The following is a 27,056-nucleotide window of genomic DNA, read 5'->3' on the forward strand; positions in this document are numbered from 1 at the left end:
TTCAGTGTGCGGGTGAGCCTCTGTGAGGATGGTGGGTTAAAGCAGATGATGACGACCTTAGAAAGCCGAACCGCGATCCTCTTTGTCTAAAGCTCCGCTAATTCTTTCTGCACGCTGTTTTTGTCCTGCTGCCATCGCGACAGCATCTGTAGTGCATTAAGTGACGTGGGTGACATCTGTCCAGGGAGACTGCGGGTGGGAGCTGTGAGTGGGGTTAAACATTGCCCCGTAGAAGTTCATCTCTCCATTCAGATTGCTGATATTTACACCCAGCGAGCACGAGAAAGCCACGGAGAGTCGGCACCAGAGCGACTGAACGACTCTCCTGGTTTTCCTAATAGCAGTGAAGTAGCTTCTCTAGGAAATAAATGTTAAAGCACTGCTTAGAACTTTCAAGCTGCCCGGTCCTTCATTTCAACGCTCATCTCCTAGCGTGGGTCCGGTTAGGGACCTGCGGCCGTTCCTCGGACGGAGCCGCGGCGCGGGGCAGGGAGGAAGGAGCCGCCAGCGCTGCGTGCGGCGGCCGAAAGCCGCCGTTGTTTTCCGAATAGCGAGCGCGAGGCCCGGGGAGAGGCGCGCGCGGCGCTGAGAGCGGCTCTTCCTCGGCCCTTTCCGGGCCGCAGCCGGCAGCGGGGACGGACCCGCTCCGGACGGCCGGACGGCCTCCATCTTGTCGGGGCTCGGGCCGGGCGGGAGGAACGGGCCGGGCTCGCGTTAGGGGCCGCGGCCGCGAGGCGGAGAGCCCGGCGGCACCGGGCGGAGCGGGCACGGAAAGCCGGGATCCGCCCTGCGCCGAGCCGCGCGGTGCTGCGGGGCCGGCCGGGCCGTGACCCCTTGCCGCGCTTCTCCCGCAGATGGCGCAGTGCGTGAGCCGGGTGCAGCTGTCCGTGATCTGCCGCCGCCTCCTCGACCGCGACGTCGGCTCCAAGTCGGACCCGCTGTGCGTTCTGCTGCTGGACGTGGGAGGCCGCTGGGCTGAGGTGAGGCCGCTCGGGGCTGCCCTGCCCGTTCCCTGCCCGTTCCCTGCCCGTTCCCTGCCCGTTCCCTGCCCGTTCCCTGCCCGTTCCCTGCCCGTTCCCTGCCCGTTCCCTGCCCGTTCCCTGCCCGTTCCCTGCCCGTTCCCTGCCCGTTCCCTGCCCGTTCCCTGCCCGTTCCCTGCCCTCTCCCTCGGCTTTTATTCAAGCTCTTCTTGAATTTGTCCCTGCGTCCACACAGTTAGATCGCACGGAAAGGATTAAGAACTGCCAAGACCCGGAATTCTCCAAGAAGCTGCTTGTCCACTATTACTTTGAGAAGGTGCAGAAGCTGAAGTTCGCTGTGTACGACATCGACAACAAGTCTGCTGAGCTCAGCGACGACGACTTCCTTGGGGCTGTGGAGTGCACGCTGGGGCAGGTGTGAGGGCTGAGGCAGGGCTGCCTTCTTATAGCCTGCAGTGTTTTAAGCTCCTCTTCCAAAACAGATGGGTGCTTGTCCCTGTTGAATATAACTGGAAGAACTGTGGTGGTGAGCAGGCAGCAAAGGTTAAGAACGTGTGTGGTTTTTGAGTCCTGGAATTGTGGTGGTGGGAAGGAAACTCAAAATCGTTCAGTCTGTAGCGTCCAGCCTTTGGGCTTTCCTGGGCTGCACAGAGTGAAGAGGAACCAGGCCATAATATTGTTAATTGTCCTCCCTTGTCCTGTCCCTGAGCACCACTGAGCAGAGCCTGGGTCCATTGGTTGCCTCCCACCTTATGGATATTACTAAGCATTGACCAGATCTCCACTCCGCCTTCTCTTCCCAGAGCTCTCAGCCTTTGAAGTCATTGCTTCATGTAGGAGCACTTGTAGGACTAGCAGGAGCCTGGGAGTGAGGAAGGCCCTAGAGAGCTCTGGTAGCCTTTTGGTTTTCTTGGGGCAAAAAAAAATCCTCAGGCCATAAATTCAGGGAGGATTGCCTGAAAATCTGCATTCATTTCCTGAACAGGAAGTCATATTGTTAGGTAGAAGGAGAAGGATGGGGTTTGAGATTGCGAAGGATTTGGTTAAATAAATAGACATTCTGATTTTCAATGGTTGTTTGGCTGCTTGTAAGGAAAATGTCTCGGGGATCATGGGGGAAGCAGCAACAGGAGGCTAGTGTTAAGTTTTGAGATAGATAGTAGGAATTATTTTGTGGAGAAGGAAAACTTTAAGAGTGCTTAACCATTTCAGGAGCACAAACTCGTAGCTGTCACTGTAGGAGATGGGTTTTCCATAGCAGATTTTTAAAGATAATTCCTCCTGAAGAATAGTTCTTTGATTCTTAATAATTCTTTAATAATAATGATCTTTCTCTACGTTGCTATTATACTGTCTGTCTTTTAACCTCAGATTGTGTCCAGCTCAGTGTTTACCCGACCTCTGGAGCTGAAGGATGGGAAGCCAGCAGGAAAAGGCACCATTACGGTAAAGGAGAGTGTGTAGTAAAAACTCATTCTTTGGTACAAGATCTGGGACAGAGTAACATTTCTGGTTTTGTTCCTTTCTGTTTTCAAATTCAGTATGTGTAGAGGAAGAGTGTGTATTTGTAACCATACATAGAGGCTTTTTTCATGCAGAAAGCATATGCAGAATTCTGTATTTTCTTTTTTTTAATTTGTGGCACAGATTACAGCAGAGGAGATTAAAGATACCAGGGTTGTCAGTTTGGAAATTCAAGCCCGAAACTTGGACAAAAAGGTATTGATTCATTTATTCTTTTTTAGTGATGTTGCATGCTCGTGTGGGTCTTGACTGTGTTGACAGTGAGTGCCTTTGGCCAGGATTCTCACTGTACTGCAAATGTTCAGCTGAGCTCTGTAATCCACGTGTAAAAAGGCTTGTTGTTCTGTTGCCAGTAGTGGAGACACAATTACATGGCAGAAAGCACCACAGCAGATAAGAGATTCAACCACCAAGTTTAGGTTCTGGATAATTATTTTGGTTTTGGAGTATTCTGTACTTTAATACATTAAATAATTGCTTCGATTGAATATTGTAACTGTGCCATGAGCTGGACTTTATGTAACGTTATAAAAGAAGAAAAGGTGGAAATTTAGATATGCTGCCTTGGTGTTATTTTAAGCCAAGGGTGATTTATAGTAACAAAATGCTCTAAGGAAGCACAGTCTTGTAATCAGAGCTGGTATGCTGTGATGATTTGTAAAGTGCTGCAGTTTAAAAGAGGTAAGGAAATGTAGAGCTGATTTGATTTGTGATTTGTTAGAAGCGAGTTGTGCTGATGACCCAACTCTTCTCTCATCCAGGGGTAATACTGAGGTCTGATGAAGGTCTGTTGGGATTCTCTTTGCAGGATTTCTTAGGTAAATCGGATCCATTTCTGGAGCTGTACAAGCAGAGTGATGCTGGAACGTGGCAGCTGGTGTACAGATCAGAGGTAGCATTTCTACACTGATGTGCTTCTTGTTAAGGTTGTCTGACAGCTTAGAGTGCCTCGCTTCTGGTAATGCTGTGCTCCATGTGTGCAGTGAAACTTGTCCCCCCAGAAAGGGATTCTGCTGACTGGCAGAAAATGGTTAACTTCCTGCCTAATCACAGTTAAGCTGAAGGGTCCAACCGTGTACTGAGGGCAGAGTGGCAGGACTCTTCTGCCTTTTAGTGGCAACGAGCTGTGAGATTGGTGTGGCTCTGCAGTTGTACCCAGCTCTGAACTACAGGCTGCTAACAGAGCTTCTCCTTGCTCCTGTGCGGGTAGAAATGACTGAGGCTGTTCCATGTTCTCCCATAGACGTACAGAACCCTCATGTTATGTTTCTTAGTAACTTGCACATCACATCTCTCACGTGATGTTATGCTCTAATTTTTTTAAGGTCGTTAAGAACAACTTAAGTCCATGCTGGAGGAGGTTCAGCGTTCCCTTGCAGACGTTCTGTGGTGGTGATCTTAATAAACCTGTCAAGGTACAGCCTTCAGCAATTCAGATTTGTTTGTTGTTGTAAGTAACCCAATCTCTGACACGTTAACTCTGAGTAATCAAGTTGTCCAGTCATATTCAAAATTTTAAATTGATTTTCTGGAATAATATGGCAGATAGGTGATTATACATTTATTAAGTGTGAAGTCTGTGCTGAAACGTTATGAGTTGTCAAATGGAGAAGTCAATGCAGAAGTGATGCAGTTCCTAATGATTTGTCACAAGAAGGATTATGAATGGTCATTGGCTATTCTGGTTAGAGTTTCAGGTTGTGGGATTTTCTGTTTAATTGTGGCTTTCTAATGCTATGTTAGCTGTGAGGCTTATACGTGGGATAGACTGGAATGCATTAGGATACTGACAGAGAGAGGGCAGGTGTCTGCTTCCTCCATGCGTGAGAACGGCGAGTTGTTCCATCTTGTTTGCTTTCTGTCCCAGCAAGAATTTGATCTCGAGTTAGAGCTGGAATTTCTCGTGGTCTCACATACGAGGATTAATACACTGGTCCTGAATTATGGGGGTGGTAGCAGAACAATTCCATCTTTGAAGAAGTTCCTACAAAAATAATCTGATAGCAAGTTCAATTTGTGTTCTAAGCAGTGCACTGATTACATAGAAGCACTTAAAGCTTTAAATAGTTTAATGTTGAATATTATCTCCCTCTGCTTATTCAGCTCCTAAACACTTTCCATTTGCAGAATTTTCCAGCCTCATCCTGCTTGAGAAGAAATCTTGTGCTGGAAGCTTGATCTGAAAGGTTTAGCAGAAAGCAATGCATGCTGATCTTTTTATTTGTGCAGCATGGCGGATCCACAACACTGCTGAGGTTGTTACCCTGGTTCAAGTGTGCTGGGCTTGTCAAACGTGTTCTAAGTGGTGGTCATGAGCTTTTGGGAGCAGTCTTAGATCAGAAGGAAGTCCTGTTGGTCTGCAGGTGCTAAGAGAGACGTGGCGAGGGGGTGGTCAAGAGTTGTGTGTTACCTTGTCAAATGTGACATGAGAGGGAATGGCTGAGGCATTTTGTCATGAGGCTGTATTTCCTGCACTCTGAAACGCTTCTGCTTTTGCTTTAGAACCTTCTGTGCTTTGGGATTTGTTTTGCAATGATCTATTTAAAAACAGAACATCGGTCTTCACTGTTGGTTCCTTTCACCCCCAAATCCTGAATGTGTGTGCAAGTAGTCCACTAATTTCCATAGTTTACCTGTGGGGAAGTTGGTCAGAAAGAGGCCTCCATAGTAGTGGGCAGGAGCATTAGCGCTAAGGAGTGGAAGGTTGCACCAGAGATCTGTTTTCCATCCAGAACGTGCTGCTTGGAACCTCTTGTTCAAGGCTTTCTAAGATTTGCATAGGAACGATCAGATGAGGAATGAGGGTGGTGCTGAGCAGAGAAGCCTTTGTACTGCAGCACAAGGGAAATGTTCGTGTGGGCAGTGTCAGTTTGGGATGTCTTGTAAGTGTCAGCTGTGTCAGCCATGCAGGAGGGTTCTGCAGTGGGAAACGTGCACTAAATGTGTGTGTAAGCACATCTTTTGATCACATTAACAGTGCTAACTAACAAGTAATTGTGAAGTAGAGGGGTGTCGTTGTTGTTCCATATTTAAAAACAGCTCAGATTTGAGATGTAATATAATCCTGTGGCCGTTTCTTTAAGAAAGAAGCATACAAAAGTAGTTTCTCTCTCCTGTAATTGTTTAAATAGAAGTGGTAAATGTGAGATTTAAGAAAGAACAAAAAGCAGCGCAACAGAAACAAACCCCTTCCTGACCATGCGTTTGATGGCGTGTGCATAAAAGCGAATCCACTCGGTGTGAATTTTGGAAGTTTCTCTTGTAGATAGAAGGAGCCTTTTACCCACTGGAAGTGTTCCTATGAATATCTGATCGTTCAGTTGAGTAATTAATCAGTAAGTGAACGCAATGCAGGATCGTGCCGTTAGCTGACCCCTGAGGTCAGACCACAATGCAGAAGGCAGTTACTGACATCTTCAGGTGGTTGTTCCCCACTTCACATCTTGGTTCTGTTTGCAGCAGCAGCACTTTTTGGGCGGTGCACTCTGAATCTTTGTCCACTTTAGAAAACCCTTGCAAAAAGAGGTTTGTTGTAAGGTAACTCGTACTGGGAACCACTAACAGAACTGGTCATTATGTAGTTGGATTTTTGTGTGTGTGGTCAGGAGGGGATGGGGACATGCAGAAGGGAAAGGGAAGGTGCAGACTGCTGTGTTCTTTGCAGCGTGTTAGTGCCAAGGACACCCTCAGTCTCTGCATGGTGACCTGCAGTGGCCTCCTTGATGTGGTCACACATCTTCTGAATGACAATTTAAACATGAGAATTGTTGAGAGAGGCAGAGGAGGAGCCTTGGGGACGCTTCATGGCGCAGCGTGCAGAAGGGAGGGACAGAGCAGTGGTGGGTTGGGATGATGAAGAAGGGGAAGAATGGCACAGCCTCTAAAGCAGTTTTGTTTTCCCGGTGAAGGACCTGAAGGATGGCACGGTGCCTCCAGTTTGGGTGGCTAGCTTTGTCTGCAGTTCACTCAGTTTGTGTGCACACTTCCCACTGATAGCAGTGGAAAATCCCAAGTGGATCAAAGGCAGCAGGTAGTTGTCCAAGAAGCCTGTCCTCAGATTTGCTGATTGAATTTGACTTCCTTATCTAGGCGCTGCCTGTAGGTTCACCTTATCCATAATGCTGAGGAGAAAGCTGTCACCCTAGTTTGTACTGGGGTAACACCAGTTTCTTGGTTAATAAAAGCAAATCTGAATGGGCTTTTGAATTGGAGGAGTGTGTGAGCTTGAGCAGAGGAAAAACTGCTGTTCACAAGCTTTCTTGACTGACTGCTTCTGGAATTACTTTTGTTCTGCTGTTGTGTGCATTGTGCATGTTACAAACACTTCTTACAGTTGTTGATTTCATGGGAGCTGCTGCCAGTGCACATGGTGCTGTGTTAGCTTGAGGCCATGGTTATTATAATATTTTTTGTTTTTAAATGCATTGCTATTTTGCATTCTCTAATTCTGAAGATCCAAGCTTACCCGCTGTTTTAAACGTGGCTATTCATTGTTTGTCATTCGATTGCTATCAGATGCAGAAAAAGGCAGATTGCAGTTTCTTTGCAGACTGACTCTGTTGCTAGGCAGAAGAAAGAAGTTTATTCAGAAATTAGATAAGACCTTCAGGTGCTTTTTCCCATTACTCCACTTGCATATTGTGTCCTGAATGATCTCAACTTTGTGTTTTTGGGCTGTGAAATCTGCGGCTTTATTTTGTTGATTTTTGTTTGTTTTGTTTTTGTTTCCATCTGAACTGAGGAAAGCTGTCACTTGGCACGCTCAGGTAGGTGAGTGATTGAATGTCTTCCTCGTTCTGAGATGCACGCAGCCTGTCTCCCTGTCAGGTTTCAGGCAGTGACATGGATGACACCACGGGATCAGAGTTGACAGGGAGACTGCTAGCATCACCGCAGAGCTGTTGGAGGCAGGAGGGTGCGTGGTGAGCAGCCGTCATTCACCCTAGCACAGTATGCTTACCCATTTCTTGCTGTCTCTTTCCTTTCAGGTGCAGTGCTCTGATCATGACAGCGATGGGTCGCATGACCTGATAGGTGTTTTTGAAACTAACCTGGCTCAGTTGCAGAGGGCAGTGGATGGCTGTCCGGTGAGCTTCCTCTGTTCCTCAGTTTTGTCTGTAGTTCGGTCCGTCACAAACCCCTTCTAATAAAGATGTCTGAGAGATATTCAGTTGTTGCTTCCAAAAGTCACTTTTTTCTGTATCTGACTGTTCTGTATTACTAAGCTGTTATCTGGGAAAAATGAAACCTAGCATGGGGAGGTTGCTGCTGTTTTCCTTGAGTGCTGTTACCTTTCTTGCTCCTACAGACGTCCTTCAGCCGGTTGTCTGCTGGCCGTGTGCTGTTTCTTGCCAGCCATTCTGCATGCTTCTGCCTCTCCTGAATTAAGTGAAAGCAAAAGAGCTTCTTTAAAAGAGCTTTAGCAGAACAGTCCAGAGATAGGACTTGTCTCATGTAACACGTGTGCCTGAGCTGGTTGCCCTCACCAGCACTCTGGTTGCCTTTCTAGGTAGCTTTCCAGATAGTGGAAAGAAATGGTGCTTCCAGCAGTCGGTCTTCTTGCTTTATCTTGGGCACCCACATTAGAGTAATTTGAGTCACTTGCTAGTGGTGCCAGTTTCTCTCTGCCTACAGCAAAAGCTTGTACACTCATTTTCATGGAGAGGCCTCATCTGGATTCAGACCAATGAATCCATGTGCAGGACATAGCCTGGGAGTGCTAGGAGTCACCAGCCAATTTGATTTCTGTATTTGGAATCCTGAAGCTTGTGGAAGATTGTTGCCTTCTTCCCTAACCCGTGTGAAATCAGAACTACTGTTACGTGAAACGAGACAGTGATACTGATCCTCTGCCACTGAGAACCTGACACCTAGGGCTCTTTGACCTCCTTCCTTCCCCCTTCTCACTTTGCCTCCTTAGCTTCTGAGTTCGTCTCCTGCCCTTAACTGAAAAAGAGTGCAGTTATGTTAAGAGGAATGTCTGTATTTGTGACAAACTTCTCTGCGCTCTGTTGGGTGTTCGATGGTTCTGCAGAGAGCAGCAGTCAGGCTGTCACTGAGAGGGACTTCTTTGAAATGTTCTCTTGTGCTTTGCCCAGTGATGACAGCAAAAGCATCAATTTAACTTGTCAGATAGCAGCCACAGGAGTCACAAACACTTTTGAAAGGAAGTTTCATAATACTCTGAAATTGAGATGTCTCAGATTGTTCTGTTTCAGTAGTTTGCGCTGCTGCAGATGCAGATGTTTTATAATTTGCTTATTGAGTGCTTTCTTTTTGTAGGTGGAATTTGAATGCATTCATCCTGAGAAGAAGCAAAAGAAGAAGAGCTACAAAAACTCAGGCATCATTAGCATAAAATCCTGCAAGGTAGGAAGATGGCGGTTGTTTGTCTTGTTCTATTTTCTGATGACAAGAAATCCTTCCTTACAGGAAGGAGGTGTAACACTGTCTGTCTGTTCTCTAGATTGAAACAGACTATTCGTTCCTGGACTATGTTATGGGAGGCTGCCAGATTAATTTTACAGTGAGTTGTTTTCCCACTTCACGTCTTGGTAGATGATAGAGCAAGGCAATGAAGTTGTGTTTAGTACTGTTAATTTGCAGTGTGTGTTTTCTTAAGGAGTAATGAAAGCTGCCAAAAAGAATTGATTTTATATTTTGCTTTTTGATACCAAGTAGCAAATTTAATGGATCTTGGATTTCTCAAGCTTCTTTTGAGAAATCAGTTCTCACCCTTGGTGGAAAGGACTGCTGCTCCTCAGATGTGCATGTGCCCTGGTGGGAGAAAATGTGCAGGCTTATTTGCCTGCCTCTGTTTGCAGTCATCTGTGTGTCTGGCAGGGAGGGAGCAGTGTGGGGCTGTTCTTATCCCTCTGTTTCTGATTGCTTTTGGTACTTCTCGTTTGCTTCTGATGCTGTTTCATTGACCTGCTGTTATCATCCTCCAAACTGATTAGGTGGGCATAGACTTCACTGGCTCCAATGGTGATCCCAGCTCACCAGATTCTCTTCACTACATCAGCCCAAATGGGATAAATGAGTATTTGATTGCCATCTGGAGTGTGGGAAGTGTAGTCCAGGATTATGACACGTATGTAAGAGGTTCTTAACTCTCCCAGCCCCCTCATTAAAAAACGTTTCACAGTGGGTGATTGGTCAAGGCTGGTAGCTCATTCAGGAGCTGTAGTGTTTGGAGGTGCTGCTGCCTTTCCTTGGGAGATCCCTTCAGGAACTGCTGCTGCTACTTGCTGCTTCTGGCATTGCCAAGAAAGGCAACGACAGTCCTTTTCAATAAAGCATGTTTGCTTTATTTGTCCATCCAGATCAGCACTTTATGGCCCTGAGTTACTCTGTAATTCTGCTCTAGCTGGTTGTAGTCCCTGCTTGCTAACAGTGCATCTCAAACATGAATTCCCTGTTAGACTCGGTGGAACGTGTTTGCCTGCTCTGTCCTTCAGCCAAGTTGTGACTGGATTGGCTTTTCTCTTGCTACTCTGAAATCTCCTGAGACTTGTGCAGAATACTGCATTCAAAGACATTGTGAATTGTCAGTCCCATGCCTGAAATCCTTGGGTAACTGTTCACTGACCATGGGAAAACTAGGAGGTGTGCCTGTCCTTAATGGCAGGAATGGAACCTTGGTCTACAACTGTTTCTGGGAATAAAACAGAATTAGTAAAATATTACAGGATTTATCTTTCTCATTTCTTCTTGTTGCCCTTTCTCCCAAGGGACAAGCTGTTTCCTGCATTTGGTTTCGGAGCTCAAGTTCCTCCTAGCTGGCAGGTAAGGCCTTCACAGCCCTGTGCAGCAGCTCTTTTAATGTCTGCATTCTCTAACTGGTTGTAACATCACCGTTTCTAGGTGTCTCATGAGTTTGCTTTGAACTTCAATCCCAACAACCCTTACTGTCAAGGTGAGGATGACTCTTTATTAATATTTCGCTCAGAGGGACTGGTGTTTGAAGTGTTCATTCCTTTCATAACTGGTAAAAAAAAAAAAAAAAAAAAAAAAAAAAAAAAAAACCAAAAACAAAAACAAATGCAGTGTGAAGGCATCCAGCAACCTACGTGTACTCACCTGAATGTGAAAATCTATCAATGCAGACTTGCAGTCTAGGTTAAGTTTGTTAGTTAAGTTGGAGATGGAGAGAGCTGGGACGTGTGGGGTTCTAAACATCAGGAAGCACCTCTGTACTGTGTTGGTGATAGAGCACAGAAGCACGTTGCCCAGAGAGGTTTCCAAGACCTTGGAGACCTTCAGAAGCCTTGGGCATGGGGTACTGGCTGTAGGTGGCCCTGTTGGAGAAGGGGGTTTGGGTTGAAACTCAGCCAACCTGCAATTCTGTCAGTCTGCTGAAATTTTTGTTGCTGCCTCTTCGTTATTCCTTGTTATGTTACAGGTCTGTGTTAGTCACACCTCTAAAGCTACCGTGTGCTAAGGCTGTTAGTGGCAGTGGCAGCTGCTTCAGTATTATCAGTGTTCTTCTGTTGTTTTTAAAGGATTGTCTCAAGGGTTTGTTTTCCTCAAAGCCCCGTTCTTCTGTGGTAGTTACTTCAGCTGTTTTTAGTGGCTTGTCTGTAAACTAGATTAGGAACTCCTGAGCACTCTTGGCAAGCAGCGATGTGGAATTGTGCTTGAATAAAGAATTTTCCTCGTGTTTTCTATCTAGTCTAAAGCCAACAAAAAATGGAATCTGAGAATCAGTGTTAAAATGGAAGCATTTCCCTGCTCAGTTCCACATTGCCTGCCTCTCTGCCATTGGTGTTGTTGCCCTGTGGCAGTACTTGTTGCAGTAGTTTAGAAGTAAAGCACTGAAGTCTCTATGGTGGGCAATGGCAAATAAAAATGCATCACCATAAGCCAGTATGTGGGGCAGTTTGAGTGAACCCGCACAAGAATTGAAACCATCAAAAATCAGACCTAGAAATTTTGGTTGGTTAAGTAGTGAGAGGAACTTGTTGCAGAGGAGGAACCTTAAGGACTCGTTCTTCGGTTTGAAAATAACACAAAACGTTTAAATCCAGGAGCTGTTCTCCATCTTGCACACGAGGAAAATAAGCAGTTCTCTGGAACTGTAGTTCCAGAGAGTTGGTGACCTTGTCTAATTAAACTACAATCATTTAAAAGAATCATTTAAAAGAAGAAGAAACTGAACAGAAAAAGAAACTGAATGACAGAGAAGAAAGGACAGGATTACCAGCATGCAGCTGCTGGATTATTTGCCCCCAGCTTCCATTACTTTTATTTTGTTAGAGCCACTAAGAGTAACGTGAAGCATGTAGAACAGAGGAGAAATCTGGAAGTCTTGTCTCTGCAGATGTCCGCTGGTTTCAGCTCTGTGCTCCGGACGGTCACTGTTATCTGCTGTTTGTTTTGTCCTTCAGGAGTTCACACCAGCATGAATGATTTCTCCTTTGCCATACTATTTAGTAATGCTGTAAATAGTTACAGGAGAAACTGCGAGGCAGCTTGCCTTCCTTGTGTTACAGGGGTCCAAGGAATAGTCGACGCCTATCGCCACGTCCTGCCTCAGATCCGACTCTATGGGCCAACCAACTTCTCTCCTATTATAAACCACGTGGCAGGGTTTGCTGCACACTCAGCACAACAGAGGACTGCTGCTGTGAGTCCACGTCCTTTCCTTTGGATCTGCATCTGGGTGATGTTCCTGTTTTTCTGTTCATGGTGGGACAAAGTGGAATGGTGAAGCGATTTCTTCCTCCTTCCTCGAGGTCTCAACTTTGGTCCTCTCTTTCCAACCTCCAGAGAGACTCCTCCTACTCTCTTGGTTGATAAGTTGATATGAGCCCTTACCAACACAGTATACAGGGGTGCTGTGCTGGCTTTCAGACCAACTGGACTTTGTCAGCAGCTGTGCTACCCTAACCTCTCTTGCCAGGCTCTGTCACCTGTAGAGAATGCATGCAGAATAAAGGGGCCCTGTATGTTTTATTCCAAGCAATTTTGCACTCAAGAATGTTCACAAAGAACTGAAAAATGTCAGAGGTTGGCTGTTTGTCCCACCATGTTTGCACAGAGAATCAGGATATGCAGAGAGCCGTGCTAACAAGCAGTTGGAGAGCTGGCAGATGAGCGTGCTGTTGCAGAATGGCCATGCTTGCTTCTGCAGCTGCACTGCATGTCTTGGTTGTGTGCTTGCATGGCCGTGGCTGCTGTTAAAATTCAACTCCATCTCTAAAACTTAATTTGTTGTGCATAATGGCTTATTTCCTGATACGTTTAGCTGATTCCATCTTGACTACCTAGCTGGGAGGAATTCTGATGTATGCTCTGATACTCACCTTCTGGGTTAGCTGTATCAGGATTTGGATTTTGACTTAAGTAGGAGATTATGGGGTTCTTGTTCTATGGAAACACTCTTCTGACATTTCTGAGGGCATTGGTGGTTTTGGTTTGTTTTTTTAGCTATCCAAACCCCTGGGGGAAACTTCTATATTTTTATTCATATGTTGACTGTATCTGCTGCTTACAGATGAAGAGTTATTTAAGTAAAGGATATGTCAGCAATGAGTGCAATCACAACCTTGTATTAACTGGCTTCTGGAATTGGAAGTTTAATTTGCATTCTAAGTTTGTTTTCATCTTAAGTCTGTAGATAGTTGCTATAAAACAGTGCTTGCAGTTTTCAGTTGGGTGCTGAATCCTGGCCTCTGGGAAGGAAAGGGATTTTTAATGCTTCATCTTGCCAGTGTTTTGGCTTAGGGTGTTTTTTTTCTTCTAGAAAAGCTCCTGTGTTCTTTCCCTCCTGTGTCCCCTCAGGAGTATCTCTGTGTTGTGATATTTGCTGCTGCCATATGTTCAGATTCCTAATAGTTACCACTGATAATTAAAAACACAAAGTCACAGAATGGATTGGGTTGTAAGGAGCCTCAGAGCCCACCCAGCCCCAATCCCTGCCATGGGCTGGTTGCCACTCACCAGGTCACTGCCCAGGGTCCCATCCAAAGATTCCTGGAGTTAGAAATGTTTAATAATAAATTTGATCCTTTTTTGAGAGGCTGGTGAATGAAGCAGCATCCAGCAGTGCGTGCTGTGTGCACTTTGCTGACTTTGTAGTACTCTGTTCATTTGCTAGTATTTTCTGCTTCTTGGTGTAATTGTGCCTTATAAATTGAATTTAAGCCTCTATCTTTTATTGAACAGAGGAAATCTGCAGTGCACGGGGAGAGGTGGGATGCAAATAGAAGAAGGAACTTTAATTTTGTTTGTTATTCACTGCACAATCTGCTTGCTTTTTTAGAGTCAGAAATTGCTCCTTTTGCCTCCAATTATGTGGGCTTTGATGCTGAGCTCCCTAACTGAGTACTTTCTGGTGTTTTTTCAGCAATACTTTGTCTTGCTGATCATCACAGACGGAGAGATCACTGACCTGGACCAAACCAGGCAAGCAATCGTTAATGCCTCTAAGCTGCCGATGTCCATCATTATTGTTGGAGTTGGTGAAGCTGATTTCAAGGCAATGGAGTTTCTCGATGGGGACAACGGCGTCCTGAAGTCCCTAACAGGAGAGCCAGCTGCACGGGACATCGTTCAGTTTGTGCCTTTCCGACAGTTCAGAAATGTAAGTCGTGAACTGCAGGGGGTTCTGCTGCCCAGTAGACGTGCAGTTATTACAGCAACAGCAGTTAGCATGTGTCAGTGTAGGTATGGCTGCAGTTCCCAAACAGCTTGTTCCCAGGGAGAGCTGAGGCTGTGTTCAAATCTGTGTGCCTTTCACGGCGCTCTTGCAGCTTTACCTAAAGAGTTTTCATTGTATCATTGATAATATCTCTTGGCTGTTGCAGAGTTTGAGTAAAGAAGAAGCTTTCTCTCCTGGGATGCAAACATTTAGGAAAGGAAATGAGATCATACTGTCTCAGTCTCTGTTGTTGAGTCCCATGAGTGCTTCCATGAGTGATTTAAGCTGAGATAAATCTTCCCTGCTACTGAAAACAGTCCTGTCATTCCCCAGCTCCTCCCTACTTTTTCTTCTGGCACTTTTGTTCACGCATGCTGCTCCCTGAAAGCCAAAATAAGACCTTGCCAGTGGCTGGGGCAGCTTCCCACCCAGATCCGGGCTGTATGGGAGCAGAGCAGGGTTGGGAACACGTGATTTTTCAGCAGCAGCGCTCACCAAGGCTGACTGGAAGTGCTCCTGAGCCTGCAGTAAGAAGCTCTTGCACTCAGCCTCACATGGTTGGCAGGTGGGGTTTGCAGTCTGAATTCTTGAGGAGAGTATGTCACTGCTGTGGTATTTCTTCTCCCTGCACTACCTTTGATTTATTCTTGCTGTTCCTTGCAGGCTCCCCGGGAAGCTCTTTCCCAGGTGGTTCTGGCTGAAGTGCCGAAGCAGCTGGTGTCATACTATAAACTGCAGGGCTGGCCACCTGTGAAACTGCCAGAAATAAAGAAGATATAGATTGCAGCCTCGCTCCGGCCATGTGCATCACTGGGGTGAGGAGAGCTGTCTGCTCTCACATTCTTCCCTGGGGCCTCAGGACTGTACCGGTCGCACGAACTCTTCCCCACTTGTACTCTGTATCTTTGGTATTTCCTGTTCCTAACTGGAAGAAATGTAAATATGAAAAAAGAAAACCCAAACCATTGGCAGTTCTTGTCAAAGAAAAAAAACCTTGTTGGTTTTCCACCTTGCAATGGTGACGCATCGTAGCACTGCTCATCACTTGGCATGACCCACCTGCTGCTTGGGCTCAGAGTGGGCACCTGCATGGGAATGCTCACACAGCACTGCTTCCAGTGTTAGGGCAAACATGTTTATTGTAAAGGTACTTGCCATGTATTTGTTCCTTGGTAGCTCTGTTCTTCTGTCTGCGTCTGCCTTGCAAGTGGGGACAAGCGCTGGTTGGTACCTTATGGTGACTGTTGAGTCAGGGCCTGAACCACTGAGCACCTGAGGAAGGGATCTGATGAGCCCTGGGAGCACAGATGAAGGCAATTCAGCTGTGGGACCAGCAGGGGTGGAGCCTGGCTGCACCTCTTAGACCTGGTTTGAGGGCTGACTGCCACTGGGTTCCCCAGCAGGGAGATCCCTCCCTCGTGGAGTTTTCCCCTGTGAGCCTAGATGTTCAGAGACAGGCGAGCACTTTCCTTTGTGCTCTGTAACACCTTTCCATCCTGCTGGTCCTTTTGTCACTGCATCTCCTGTATTGCCATTTCACTGTGTTCATCCTTCTGATTGCTAAAGTGCCAAAGTCTCTTGGTTGGATGCCTGAGGCAATTCCTGCTGTGCCTTCATAAAGTCTCATGTATTTTCATATGTAGACATTTATTTTTAAGTTTCTGCTACCATACTCAGTAGTCGTTGTATTTTTATTACCACATTTTTCTATTAGCAGAATGCAATACTGTGATGGCCTTTTGCTCAGAGCCATTGTTGCAATTTAAGAGTGCTGCACTTTGCTTATTTGTGGGCGGGGGGTTAATGAGGTATGTGACTTTCAGAAGCCAGTAATTGGAAACGTTGGAATTCAGATGCTTTGAGTGATTTCCCTGGAGTCCCAGTGGTATACAGTGAAGAAGTAATTGTCTGTGGAGCTGTGAGGAGGTAGTTCCTTGTCCTCAGAAGTGTGAAGCGTGTATTACTGCATGGGTTGGGGTTGTAAGTAGACAGATGATAGCAAAGCATGATGTCTTTGAGACTGCAGGTATTTCATTTCAAAATAAAGGAACTTGCACTACAAGTTGTCATCACTTTGAGTTGCATAAATAAATCATCTGCTTTGATTTACAGACATGTGTGACTTCTGTTTCCTTTCCGGGCTTTTTCTTTGTTTCAGCAGCGTGGTTTATGGAAGATTTTTGCTACAGCTTAGGCTGAGCGTGAGCAGCAGAGCGGAGCGAGGTGTCTGTCAGCATTAGTTTGTAACCTGTTAATCACTAAGACTGAATGTGTATCCTGCAGCCCTGTCTGCAGTGAGATGAGCTGTTTGTTCACTGCAATTAGGAAAGAATTTGTCCATTGTACTGGATACACCAGGAAGCTGTGAGAAGAAATTGGAAGATGCCCGGTGACTTAGCCTGTGCAACGGATTGGTTGCAAACCTGTGTGTTAGCAGACAGGGTGTGAGTCCACAAGCTCAGCTGGGCTAATCGTGTCCCCAAGTGCAGCTTGAGCTTGAAGGGTAGTGGATCTAGGATCATTAATGAACCAAAAAGGACCAGTTAGTTTTGCCTCCAAATGTTTTGTTTTACCATGATTCTACAGGCAGCAGCAGCAGTTTCCCCCCTCTGGAGAAAGCTGGACTCCCACCTTATTCAGTCTGTCATCTGGCCTGCAGCACCCAGTCTTCTTGCACTTAAAATAAACCAAGTGAGCCCTGTTGTTGGGTGGCTGTGTAAACTGAAACGTGTTACAAGCGTGGAAGAAGGAGAGCTCAGAGCTGCGACTTGGCACAAGCTGTGCTGTGACTGAGAGCATCTTCTACTTGTGCTTTCTGCTGCTTACAAGCTGTATGCAGAGCTCTCTGATTCTGTTACATGTACAAACAAACCTGGGGCTGGTATGTGAGTGTGCTTTCCTTTCTTTAACGGTGTTCTTTGAAGGAGGTTTACAGCAGTAAACAATCTTTCGTTTGGCTAAAGAAATACCAGCAGCGTTGCATAGTGCTTGGTTTCAATGGATGGTTTCTTTGGCAAGGTGAGTGTATTAGCAGCAAAGTTCTGAGACAGCACAGCACATAGTGAGAAACACATTTTGCCTCCCCTTTTTAAATGTATGTCAGTTCCAAAGGAGGAAAGTGGGTTTTCCTTGGTACCCATCAGTCTTTGCTCGCTACAAAGGCAGCTCGGAAGCGTGTTTCTCAGCTGGCTGAGGTGGCTGCAGATGCTGGACCTGATAGGGGTGACTTTCCCAGCCACCTGGGTGTAGCTGGAATGCAGGCTCACCGCATGCCTGGTGCCTGAGGTGAGGGAGAGCTCAGCACGGCCTCCTGAGTAGGATAGCTGTTCGTGGCACGCTGTGCCCGCGCTGCTCTTCCTCCTGGTGCAGGCTGTGCTCCTTTACCCAGGCAGCTTGGGCTGAGGCCGTGCTTGGTATTAATTCACCAAAGCCAAGGCACCGTCTTCAGACAAATAGAAACTGCAGCTGCTCTGGCGGGGAAGCTGCACAAGCTCCCTGGGGAGCTGATGGTACCCGACCTGCTTAGACAAGCACCAAATTTGCCGACCAGCAGCGCGTTTTGTGGCACGTCTCACCATTCCCAGCCTGTGTTACAGCCCCGCCGCCCCCAGCCGCGGCTCCGCGCTCCCCGTTCCCAGCACTGCCGCGTGCCGCGAGCACCGCGCGGTGCCCGAGTTCTCCGTGACCGGGAGCCGTGCTCAGCCCTACGCTGGGGCGGGCGGCCTGCAGGCCCGCTGCGCGCCTCGAGGCAGCCCTGAGGCGTCGCCGTGGGGCACCGGGGGGGAGCGGGCTGCCGAACCGGCCGGGTGAGTCGGGGCTGACTGAGTCACAGCGGGCGGTGCGGCCCGGCCTGCCGTCGGCCCTCAGCTCCATGGCGCTGAGCGTCGGTGTCCGGCGGCTCTCCGACCTGCCGGGCCGCGGCGAGCGGCAGGTGCAGCTCAGCTTCCGAGGTGGGCAGCGAGGGCGGGAGGCTGGATGGGTGTGCTGTGCCCGGGCAGGGCGGAGCCTCACACCTCCCCTCTGCTTCCCCAGGCTTCACCCAGAAGACAAAGAAGATCCGCTGTGGCCCGGAGGCTGTCTTTGGGGAGGTGAGCGTGTAGCCATTGCACGAGGACTGGGGCAGTGGGCACGGGATGGGGATGGGGATGGGGATGGGGATGCAGCACACCTCGGCTGGTGCCTGGTCAGACAGGTGGGCTGTGGGGACGGGACGCACATCTTGGGAACAACGGGAAGCCTCCCTGCCTTCCATCCATGCCCAGCTCCTGCAGTCCGTGCCTGGAGCCTGTGATGTGTGGCTACGAGGGCTGGTGGTGATGTCCTGTCTCCTATCTCCTGTCCAGAGTCCTCTGTTCCCTGGGGCTCCTTTGTGTCTGTAACGTGCAAGCAATTCATCTAATCCATCTTTTGGAGAGCCTGGCTGCTCGGACAGAAAATGAGCCCTCCCAAAACTCTGAGTCAGTGGGTCAGTGCTTGTCCCTTCAGCAGCCAAGCTGTGGCTCTGTGATGCAGAGCTTGCTCCCTTCCCCATCCTTCCTCCATCCCCAGCTGCAGGGGCTGACCTGGCTTGCAGACCCTCCTTCCTCCTTCAGCACATGTTGCCATGCTCATGGGTTCGGTCACCTGCAGGCAGCCCTGCACGTGGAACGACCCTCACAGCTCTGCAGAGCTGGTTTTCTGCTGGTGCCGTATCCTGAGGGGTTCCTCAAGGGTGCAGGGTTTGGCAGGATTGCATTCCATTGCATTCACCTGCTGTGTCTGTGACCCCTCTGGCCTGGATGGACCTTGCCACTCCCTGTCCTCTCCCCCCATGAACTGGGCTTTGGGAATGGCATGGTGTGGCATCCCTGTCAGCAGCAAATCACTGCATGTGGAGTGAAATCCCTGGGAAATCCTTAGATGAAGGTTGGTGCACGCTGAGATAAAATGAAGGGCTGGAAAAATGGCACATCCTGACTGCTGCTGCAGGAAATGCTTTGCGGATGTGGGAAGGAGAGGTGAGCTGGAGCTGCTGCCCTCCCAGCAGAAGCTCAGACTGAGTGGATTCAGGAGGTGAGGAAAGGAGGTCCTGCAGGAAAAGGTGTCTGTGGTCCATCAGATGGCCTCCCCATCAGGAGAGAGCTGCAAATGGCCGTAACACCTCTTTCCACACTGTCCTGTCCAAGGCTGGCTTTGCCATGTTCTCCAGGTGCCCACAGGGCCTGATATTTCTAATTAAGAGCTGAGCAGAAGCCACACATCTTCTAGAGAACCTAACTCACAGCTTCCTACAGCCAGGGGGGCCTGCAGGGACCTGGGTGCTCTGGACAGGGTGTGGTGGTGGTCTCTGTGCTACCTGGGCTCCATCGCAATGCTCAGTACTGGGCAAAAGTCAGCTCAGCTCCATCCAGCACCTGCACAGAGCCTCCTGGTGCTGCAGAGACAGAGGGGACCACTGTGCTCTGTTTGCTTGCAGCTCTTCCGCTGGCCTCACTATGGGAAGCTTGGCGTGGGGGAGATGCTGGCTGTCAAAGTGTACAACTGCAGCAAAGTGTTCAGTAACAGGTAGGTCCTCCAGGTGTTGGCATGATGGGCTTCTTATGGGGGAGGGAAATGTTTATTGGCAAGCTGGTGGGAGGAAGACATACAGGATATGAGTTATAGGACAGGGATGAAAGCTGGTTGTTCTGCTGCAGCAGTAGCACTTTGTATGTGGAGTGAAATAAGGGCGGTGGTTGTGCTGTGCCAGCATAGTGTAGAGATGTGCAGAGGGTCTGGAGAAGGCCCCACAAGGGACAAATGCGAAGCGTGACCCCAGCAGCCCAGCTGGGAAGAGGAGAACTGAGCCCCATGTCCATAACAGTGGGGTTTAACCTTCGAAAAAGCAGCAACTTACGTTGAGGCGATCAGGCAGAATAAAATGCTGCTAAGTGGCCCAGGCAGTGCTGTGAGCTCAGCAGTGGGTTAGGAAACCCAAGAGCAGAGGTGACAGATGGAGGAAGTGACGGTGGAGGGAGCAAAGGAGGGTGCCTGCAGGGGGGCTGCCAGCTCTGGTAACTTGTCAGAACTGAAGGAAAATCAACAGGGATGGCTTCATAGGGTGGGTGATGGTGCAAACAGTTTCAAAGCCATCACATCCCTGCCAGAGAGGGTGTGGAGGAAACAGATAAGTACAGCACATGCAGGACATTCAAAGCCAGAGCAAAAAATGTGAGTGAACTTCATGTCAGTGTTTACTGGGTGCTTTCCTTTATGGGAGAGGGATCAGAGGAGTTGTCTCTGGCTGAAATGTCAATAGGAACTGCTGTAGGACAAACTGATAAACAGCAAGTCACCAGGACATGATGGTGCTGAGCAAAGAAGTCCAATGGGAGAAGCCCACACTGACACCTATCTGTGCACCTCTGCTGCTGGTGAGCAGAGCAGAGCAGAGCTGGGTGGCAGAGGTCAGACTGCTTCACCCCACACTCAGCTGCCAGAGGGAGCTGGGGCACAAAACACCAGTGGGCTCTGGCCAGCAGTGACATGAGGTGGGGTGGGAGCTGCAGAACTGCATGCATATTGCTACTGCTTGCAGGGAGCAGGGATTGGCCTTCCAGAGTGAGAAGCCCCTTTGGGCTGGGCGGGTTTTGGCCTGATTTGCTGCCAATATTGCTGTGGCCCTGTGCTTATTTCCTAATGAAGCATCGCTCTCTGCAGGCTGAGCACACAGGGATCAGTGCTTTTCAGTACATGGACTGCCAGAAACCCCTGTGCTCTCTTTCTCCAGAAACCCAGGGACAGATGAGAGCACGCATGCTGTGTGTAAAGTTGCTAAAGCCAGTGATTTTGTTACAGGCTCCTTGGCACCCTTGTCCTCAGCCTCCAACACCTGATGACATCTGGGCGCCTGATTCTCCGGGAGGCCCTCGTGGACAGGAACCACAGCATCACTGGTGTAAGACCTCCCCATGCAGCCCAGGGATGGGCACTGCTCTGTCACTCCTCTCAGTGGGTGAAAAGCCCCAGAAACATTCGGAAATGCTTTGTGGGAAACCTCTAGAGCTTCCCAGGTGGAAGTGGGCGCAGCATGCAGCCGGGGCTGGGTGCCAGGCAGTGCTGCTGGCAGCCCTGCGAGGTGCTGCGCCCCTGTTTGTCCTTCCCACGGGCGCTCTGAGTCACCCTGCAGTGCTGTGACCACAAACCCATGGGGAAGCCGAGTGCTGCTGGGTGCTTTCAGCCTCCTGCAGCTCACTGCAGGACCGTCTGTGCTGGCAGGGAGAGCGGGACAGGGCTCAGGGCTGGCCCTTCAGCAGTCCGTGGTGGTTTGCAGGGACTGACCGGGGGCACTGACGCTGCTGTAAGGTCAGAGCTGCTCTGTGGCCCCAAACCTTTGCTCAGCTGCCTCTTCCCTTGTGCTAACAGGGGAAATCTTGCTGATGACCCAATCTGAACAAAACACAACAGCTTTCATGTCTTGACTGGGTTGAGCTGGGCAGAACCAGGACAGCCAGAGCTGCTGTCTCTCAGCTCAGCTGGGAAAATACACGTCCCCAGGGGAAGGAGAAGCCCTCTGGGAACAGGCCTGTCCCTGCTACTCTGAGTCCTGATCTTTCCTGGCATATCTGGGGCTGGAGTAATTTGTGTCCCTTTTTCTTTCCTACTGCTGTAACGGGGTTTCAGACTTTCCGCTCTTTACCCAGCCTTATTCCAAGCTTCTGTTTTCACCTACCTTCTGCTACTGCCTCTCCCAGCAGCAGCATTTCTGCCTCTCAGGGTTGCATTTCTCTTCCCAAAAACATGACTTTGCCAGGGATTACGCTGTGGGCTCAGCTCCTGCATCCCCTTCACCCTGAGAGATGGTTGCTTTGCCTTCTGTCTGCCAGCATCCTGCTTGTTTTTTTTCATTCCACACTTTTCTTTCCCTTTTCCTTGGCACTTGCACAGGTATTTCGTGGCTGCTGAGCTCTCAGGCAGTTTTGATTTTTTGGTTCCAGATCTATATTGAGTTGGATTTGCGCTATCAACCTCCAGAGGGCTCGGCTGGGACTTGGGTTGAAGAAGACTTTGTCTACCAGATGAAAGACAGGTACTGAAATCCTGGGAGGAGGACATTTCCAGATGGCCTGTACAGCTGCCTTAGTCAGGGTCAGCCAGAGCCATCTGGGACACCTCCTAGCCCATCAACTCTCCAGGCCGATGCATTTCTGCTCTACAGCAGCAATAAGTGACCAGAGCTCTTGGAAAAAAACCACCCTGTCTTCACAAAGAAGACCAAATGTGATTGACTGGAACAACCACTGCACCCCAGGAGTCCTCTTGGACTCAGGCACTTCTGTGGCATTCCTGGCTGATGGGAGCAAGGCTTTGTGGTTGCGAAGCAGCACAGAGTGTGGCTTTGGACCACATTAGCTCCAGGCTGTCTGCACACAAGTGATGCCCGTGGCCAGTGGGCAGGCAGGATGGTAGGCTCCAAAAGCATCACTTCTGGAGGGCCAGAGATGAAGCATGTAGGGTGGGGAAAGGAGAAATTCCATTTTGGAGAATGCTCGTGTTATGGCCAAGAGACAAGCAGAATCATGGCTGTGGCACTGTTATTTAAATGCGTGGGGGAAGTGCTATAACACTGTTTTTTCAGTAAAGCATCTCTTTTTTTCCTACAGTTCAGAGTTAATCATCCGCAATCCTGCATTTGAGGAGCTGGAGTAAGTAACTCCATTTGGGATTATCCATTCACCCTCCCAGGTGGAGGAAAGTGCACAAGCCGCTCACCAGGGCGGATGATGATGTGATGTGGGGGTTGTAGGGCAGCCGAGGGGCCAAGAGCAAGTGAGCTGGACAGGAGGGCTGTGACACTGGGCAGGAAGCTGGCAAAGGGCCTGGAGACTGAGGAGGAGGAGGAAGAGGAGGAAGAGGACTTCTATGATGTGTCTGATGTGGAGGTGTCGGGCATTGTCTTCAGCCCTGTGAAGAGGTACCAGTGCAGTGCGCGGGGCCTGGGGTGGGAGGTGCCATCTCCTGGGGTGGATTCTGTGGGGATCCTGTGTCTTGTGGCATTTGATTTCTACAAAATGTCAGAAACCTTTAGAGGTCCCAAATGGTACCGTTGGGTGTTGGCTCTTCCTGTGTCAAGAAGCTGTTATTTTCTGGGTTTTCAGTTCCTTTAGTGGAGTCTTACCCAGATCCATGTAGATGAAGGGATCAGCTCATCCAGGTTGTGTTTCTGTGCAGCCGTTCCAGAATTTGCTCCACGCGGGACCTGTTTGCCACTCCAACCCCACAGAGCTTCCAGGTACTTAATGCACATTGGGTGTGTGTTCCTGCTGATGCCTCTGTAGCTGCCCCTCCAGAAAGTCCTTCTCTGCCTTCCTATGTGCATGGGATTCTCCACAGAATCACAGAATCACAGAATCACAAGGTTGGAAACGACCTGCAAGATCATCCAGTCCAACCACCCTCCCATTCCTATCAGTGCCACAAGCTACTAAACCATATACCAGTTGCCATATACCCTGACAAGACCTCTAGCACGAAGACACCTTGCTTTGTGTAGCTTTCCCAGGCAAGGTGTGAGATTCCCTCTTCCATGAGCACTATCTCCACAATCAGCCAGCCCAAGGCAGGATTTCTTTTGGGCCCCCATAGGTTGAGTGTACAGAAGAAGGATATTGGCATAACAGCCCCACATACAGTGGCCTTAGAGGAGTTTTGGAGATCTCCTGGACAGGGTTTGTGCCTGTCACCCTCACCAGGACCTGTCCCAGTTTCCCAGGGCCACCCGGGGCACAGGGCTGAGAGCAAACAGCTGCTGCTGGGGCTCTCGCTCTGGGAAGTTGGACAACAGGCTTACCTGAAATCTTTGCGAAGTTTGGAAATGGACTTAGGTCCCAGCTTTGGCCCTGCAGATTTTGGGGCTGGGTCTCAAAGCCTGGATATGGCTTCAGATACTTCCTTGGTTCTCAGTAAACATGGAGTATGGATTTGAGTCCCCTGCTTTTCAGGGTTAGAACTTTTCCACTCAACAGAAAGCTTTTGCGGGCATGGAATTTCCAACCTTTCCTTGACACAATCACTCTTCATCCTAGTGGCTGTACTGTGAGAGCATTTTTCCCATGTCTTAAGACCTGTAAGCAGTCACAGCAAATGAGACAGCCACGTTCCAGTGCCTGTCAGACTGTTCAGTGCCACAGAGTTGTCTGTCTAATTAATGAGGATTCAAAGCATTAACAGAAGATACAAACAGAATCTTCATGGAAATGCTTTGTGCAGCCCACCCCATGGAGGCCATGGCTTGTCAATTCTTGTCAGAGGTTCAGTATCACTTCGATTTGGTGTTGGCTGAAGCCAATTTCAGCAGCGGTGCTCTTGCCTACCCTGAGCATCCAGACCTGCATTGGGGCGCCCTGTGTGTTTGCATACTGATATCACTGAAACAAGCTCAGGACAGAGCTGGGGACGTGCAGAGTGCTGATCTGATGCTCTTCTCCTGTGTTTCCTCAGGTTGGGATTAATATCATCGAAGCACAGAAGCTGGTGGGAGTGAACATTAACCCCTTCGTGGTGATCAGAGTTGGAGAGGAGAAGAGGCACACGGCAACACAGAAGTCAACAAATTGTCCCTTCTACAATGAGGTGCATGCTATGGACAGAGTCTCCATCACCACGGTGTTGGTGCCGGTGGCCGAGCACTCGGGACGCTCTTGGTGCAGCTCCTCTCAGGAGAAGGCACCTGTGGAGTCCTGTTGAGAGCCCAGGGCTCAGTTGTCTTTCTTTCCCCTTTCAGTACTTTCTGTTTGAATTCCACGAGCCAAGGGAAGTTTTATTTCACAGACTCATAGAGATTTTGGTAAGTAAGTCCTCCTCTTGGTCCCTCATCAGTAACTGGCACAGCCTGCTGCTTCTGGTATGGATGGTGGGAGCTATTGGCAAAGCAAGGGCTGTGGGCAAAGGAAGGGCAATTTGTGCCTGTAGGAAAGTGTAAGCGGGAAGAGAGTGGGCTTCAGAAATCCCCTGGTCCAAAGCACTGTGGGGCTTTTCTGAAGGCAGCTAAGCCCAGCCAGTGTCTCTTTTGTAATGTGATTTCTGTGCAAGGCTATGAAAGGCTGCACATTCCTTCTGGGCTCAGCAAGCGCTCAGCATGCCTCAGGTTTTGGAAGAGATGCTGGCCTGGGGTGGACAAAGGGAGGCCCTATGGGAAAGCCCGCCTGCCCCTGTTCCTCTGTAGGTGTTCAGCTTTTCTGAGGCTGCCTTGGTTACAAGTCATGAATTTGGCTGAGGGCTGTGGGTTGAAATGCTGTGTAGGAATGGCTGGGCAGAAATGGGGCAGGCTCAGGGCTAACTCAGATGGGCTTTCAACCACTGCCTGAGCTGTATGTTGGAATAGGTCTCCTTAGCGATGTCTGGGTGTGTTTCCCAGCTGCAGACATCTCTTGGATTTCTGCTGTCTGCAGGTTTTCCACTCAAAGAAGATACCGTTCCTGGGAACGTGCATAGGAACATTCAAGATGGACATTGCAACTGTGTACAACCAGCCAGGTACCTGCTCCCTGCCCCACGCTTCATTTGAAGCTGAGCTTTCTGCTGGGCTCTGCTGGGTCTGCTGAGGGCCCTGTCTTTAAATTTAGTTGGCATAATGACAAACACTCACTTCTCCTGGCTTTCTGAAGGCTGGTGAGACCTCCCACGCCTTCAGAGGCAGAGCTGGGCAGTGACTGCGCCGACGCTGTTGGGTGTGAAGTGGTAACCCAGGCTTTCCATAAAGAACCCCTTTCCTTCTCTCTCAGACCACAGGTTCTTCCAGAAGTGGGCTGTTATCAGTGACCCCACAGACACCCGGGCAGGTGTGAAAGGCTTCGTGAAATGCAGCATCTCTGTCACCGCACGGGGAGACGCTGCGGGCTCCCTTCCCACCTCCTGCAGCAGCCGAGTTGAGGACATTGAAAAGTGAGTGCAGCAGGGTTTGCGTGGCTGAGAACAGCCACGTGTCTCTTCGCACTAAGTACTTTTCCCCATTATTCCCCCTTCTGATGGGGACAGACTTGGCTTCTCATTTTCTGGACTCCAGGAAAGAGCTTGAATATGAATTTGTCTTTCAGGAACCTACTGCTGCCTAAAAGAGTTCCTGCAGAGAGACCCTGGGCCAGGCTCTGTGTCAAGCTGTATCGTGCTGAGGGCCTGCCCAGCATGAGCGCAGGCATTATGGGTGGTTTCTCCAAGATCATAGGAGAGAAAAACGTGTTTATTGACCCCTACGTGCAGGTCTCATTCTGTGGGCAGCAGGTGAGTCTGCTGGGGCTGGGCTACTCCTCCTTTTCTGTGTCAGCACTTGCTGTGGGACATGGCAATCCCATGGAGGCAGACTGGAAGAGCCCAGGACTAAACACAGGGAGTGAGTAGAATAAATCCCAGTGGAGGTCTTCCACAAGTGAGCTGGATTCATCCTAGCACCTTTGGGAGAGTTTATTTAGCTAATAGTAGCTAAAATAATAGCAGAGCAGGGAGGTGAGCCATCCCCAGGGAGGCACAGAGGCACTCCTTGCTCTGTCTATTGGTCTGGTTGGGGCTGTGTGACTCTCAGCCCTCCTCCTTCCCAGGGGGAGACATCTGTGGAGAGCAACACCACCGAGCCTGAGTGGAACGAGCAGATCAGCTTCATTGAGATGTTCCCACCTCTTGCCAAGAAGATAAAAATCCAGGTGCTGGATGATGCCAACGTTGGCGATGTAGCCATCGCAACGCATTACATTGACCTGCAGCAGATCTCGGACCCGGGCAGAAATGGTGAGGCCTGGCATGGCTGCTCCCCTGGGGCCTCCTGCTGGGCACATCTGCCCAGGCCACGGTGGTCTCCTGGAGTTGGAAAGCAGAAGTGCAAGGGCAGTGCGTGCTCACACTGTGTGTCCTGGCTGTCTTCTTGAGGGAAGGTCTCTGCAGCACCTTGTGTTTAATCA

At 49.1% G+C, this 27,056-nt stretch overlaps 2 protein-coding genes across 2 annotated transcripts in view; both read left to right on the top strand.

Annotated features, from left to right (window-relative positions):
- Positions 1 to 854: 854 nt before the first annotated feature.
- Positions 855 to 14,928, top strand: CPNE1 (copine 1; the record flags this gene model as incomplete). Its single annotated transcript, XM_079543536.1, has 15 exons — positions 855 to 980; positions 1,216 to 1,395; positions 2,352 to 2,426; positions 2,628 to 2,699; positions 3,313 to 3,396; positions 3,830 to 3,919; positions 7,493 to 7,591; positions 8,787 to 8,873; positions 8,971 to 9,030; positions 9,464 to 9,597; positions 10,238 to 10,292; positions 10,371 to 10,422; positions 11,999 to 12,132; positions 13,855 to 14,091; positions 14,812 to 14,928. 15 exons carry the CDS (start codon positions 855 to 857, stop codon positions 14,926 to 14,928), a joined length of 1,602 nt encoding a protein of 533 aa, XP_079399662.1.
- A 3,091-nt stretch (positions 14,929 to 18,019) lies between these two features.
- The window catches only part of LOC306952470 (fer-1-like protein 4), a gene marked incomplete at both ends in the record, with an annotated part of 34,060 nt that continues 25,023 nt past the window's right edge, over positions 18,020 to 27,056 (top strand). The window contains 14 exons of the mRNA XM_079543181.1: positions 18,020 to 18,098; positions 18,181 to 18,236; positions 19,604 to 19,692; positions 20,965 to 21,064; positions 22,104 to 22,195; positions 22,770 to 22,811; positions 22,913 to 23,080; positions 23,338 to 23,398; positions 24,607 to 24,738; positions 24,890 to 24,952; positions 25,557 to 25,641; positions 25,890 to 26,049; positions 26,202 to 26,385; positions 26,700 to 26,886. Coding sequence (XP_079399307.1) covers positions 18,020 to 18,098; positions 18,181 to 18,236; positions 19,604 to 19,692; positions 20,965 to 21,064; positions 22,104 to 22,195; positions 22,770 to 22,811; positions 22,913 to 23,080; positions 23,338 to 23,398; positions 24,607 to 24,738; positions 24,890 to 24,952; positions 25,557 to 25,641; positions 25,890 to 26,049; positions 26,202 to 26,385; positions 26,700 to 26,886 — 1,498 coding nt within the window. The remainder of the gene's footprint in view (positions 18,099 to 18,180; positions 18,237 to 19,603; positions 19,693 to 20,964; positions 21,065 to 22,103; positions 22,196 to 22,769; positions 22,812 to 22,912; positions 23,081 to 23,337; positions 23,399 to 24,606; positions 24,739 to 24,889; positions 24,953 to 25,556; positions 25,642 to 25,889; positions 26,050 to 26,201; positions 26,386 to 26,699; positions 26,887 to 27,056) is intronic.

This window comes from Tetrao urogallus, assembly GCF_951394365.1.
Source record: "Tetrao urogallus genome assembly, chromosome: 16".
Lineage (NCBI taxonomy): Eukaryota > Metazoa > Chordata > Aves > Galliformes > Phasianidae > Tetrao > Tetrao urogallus.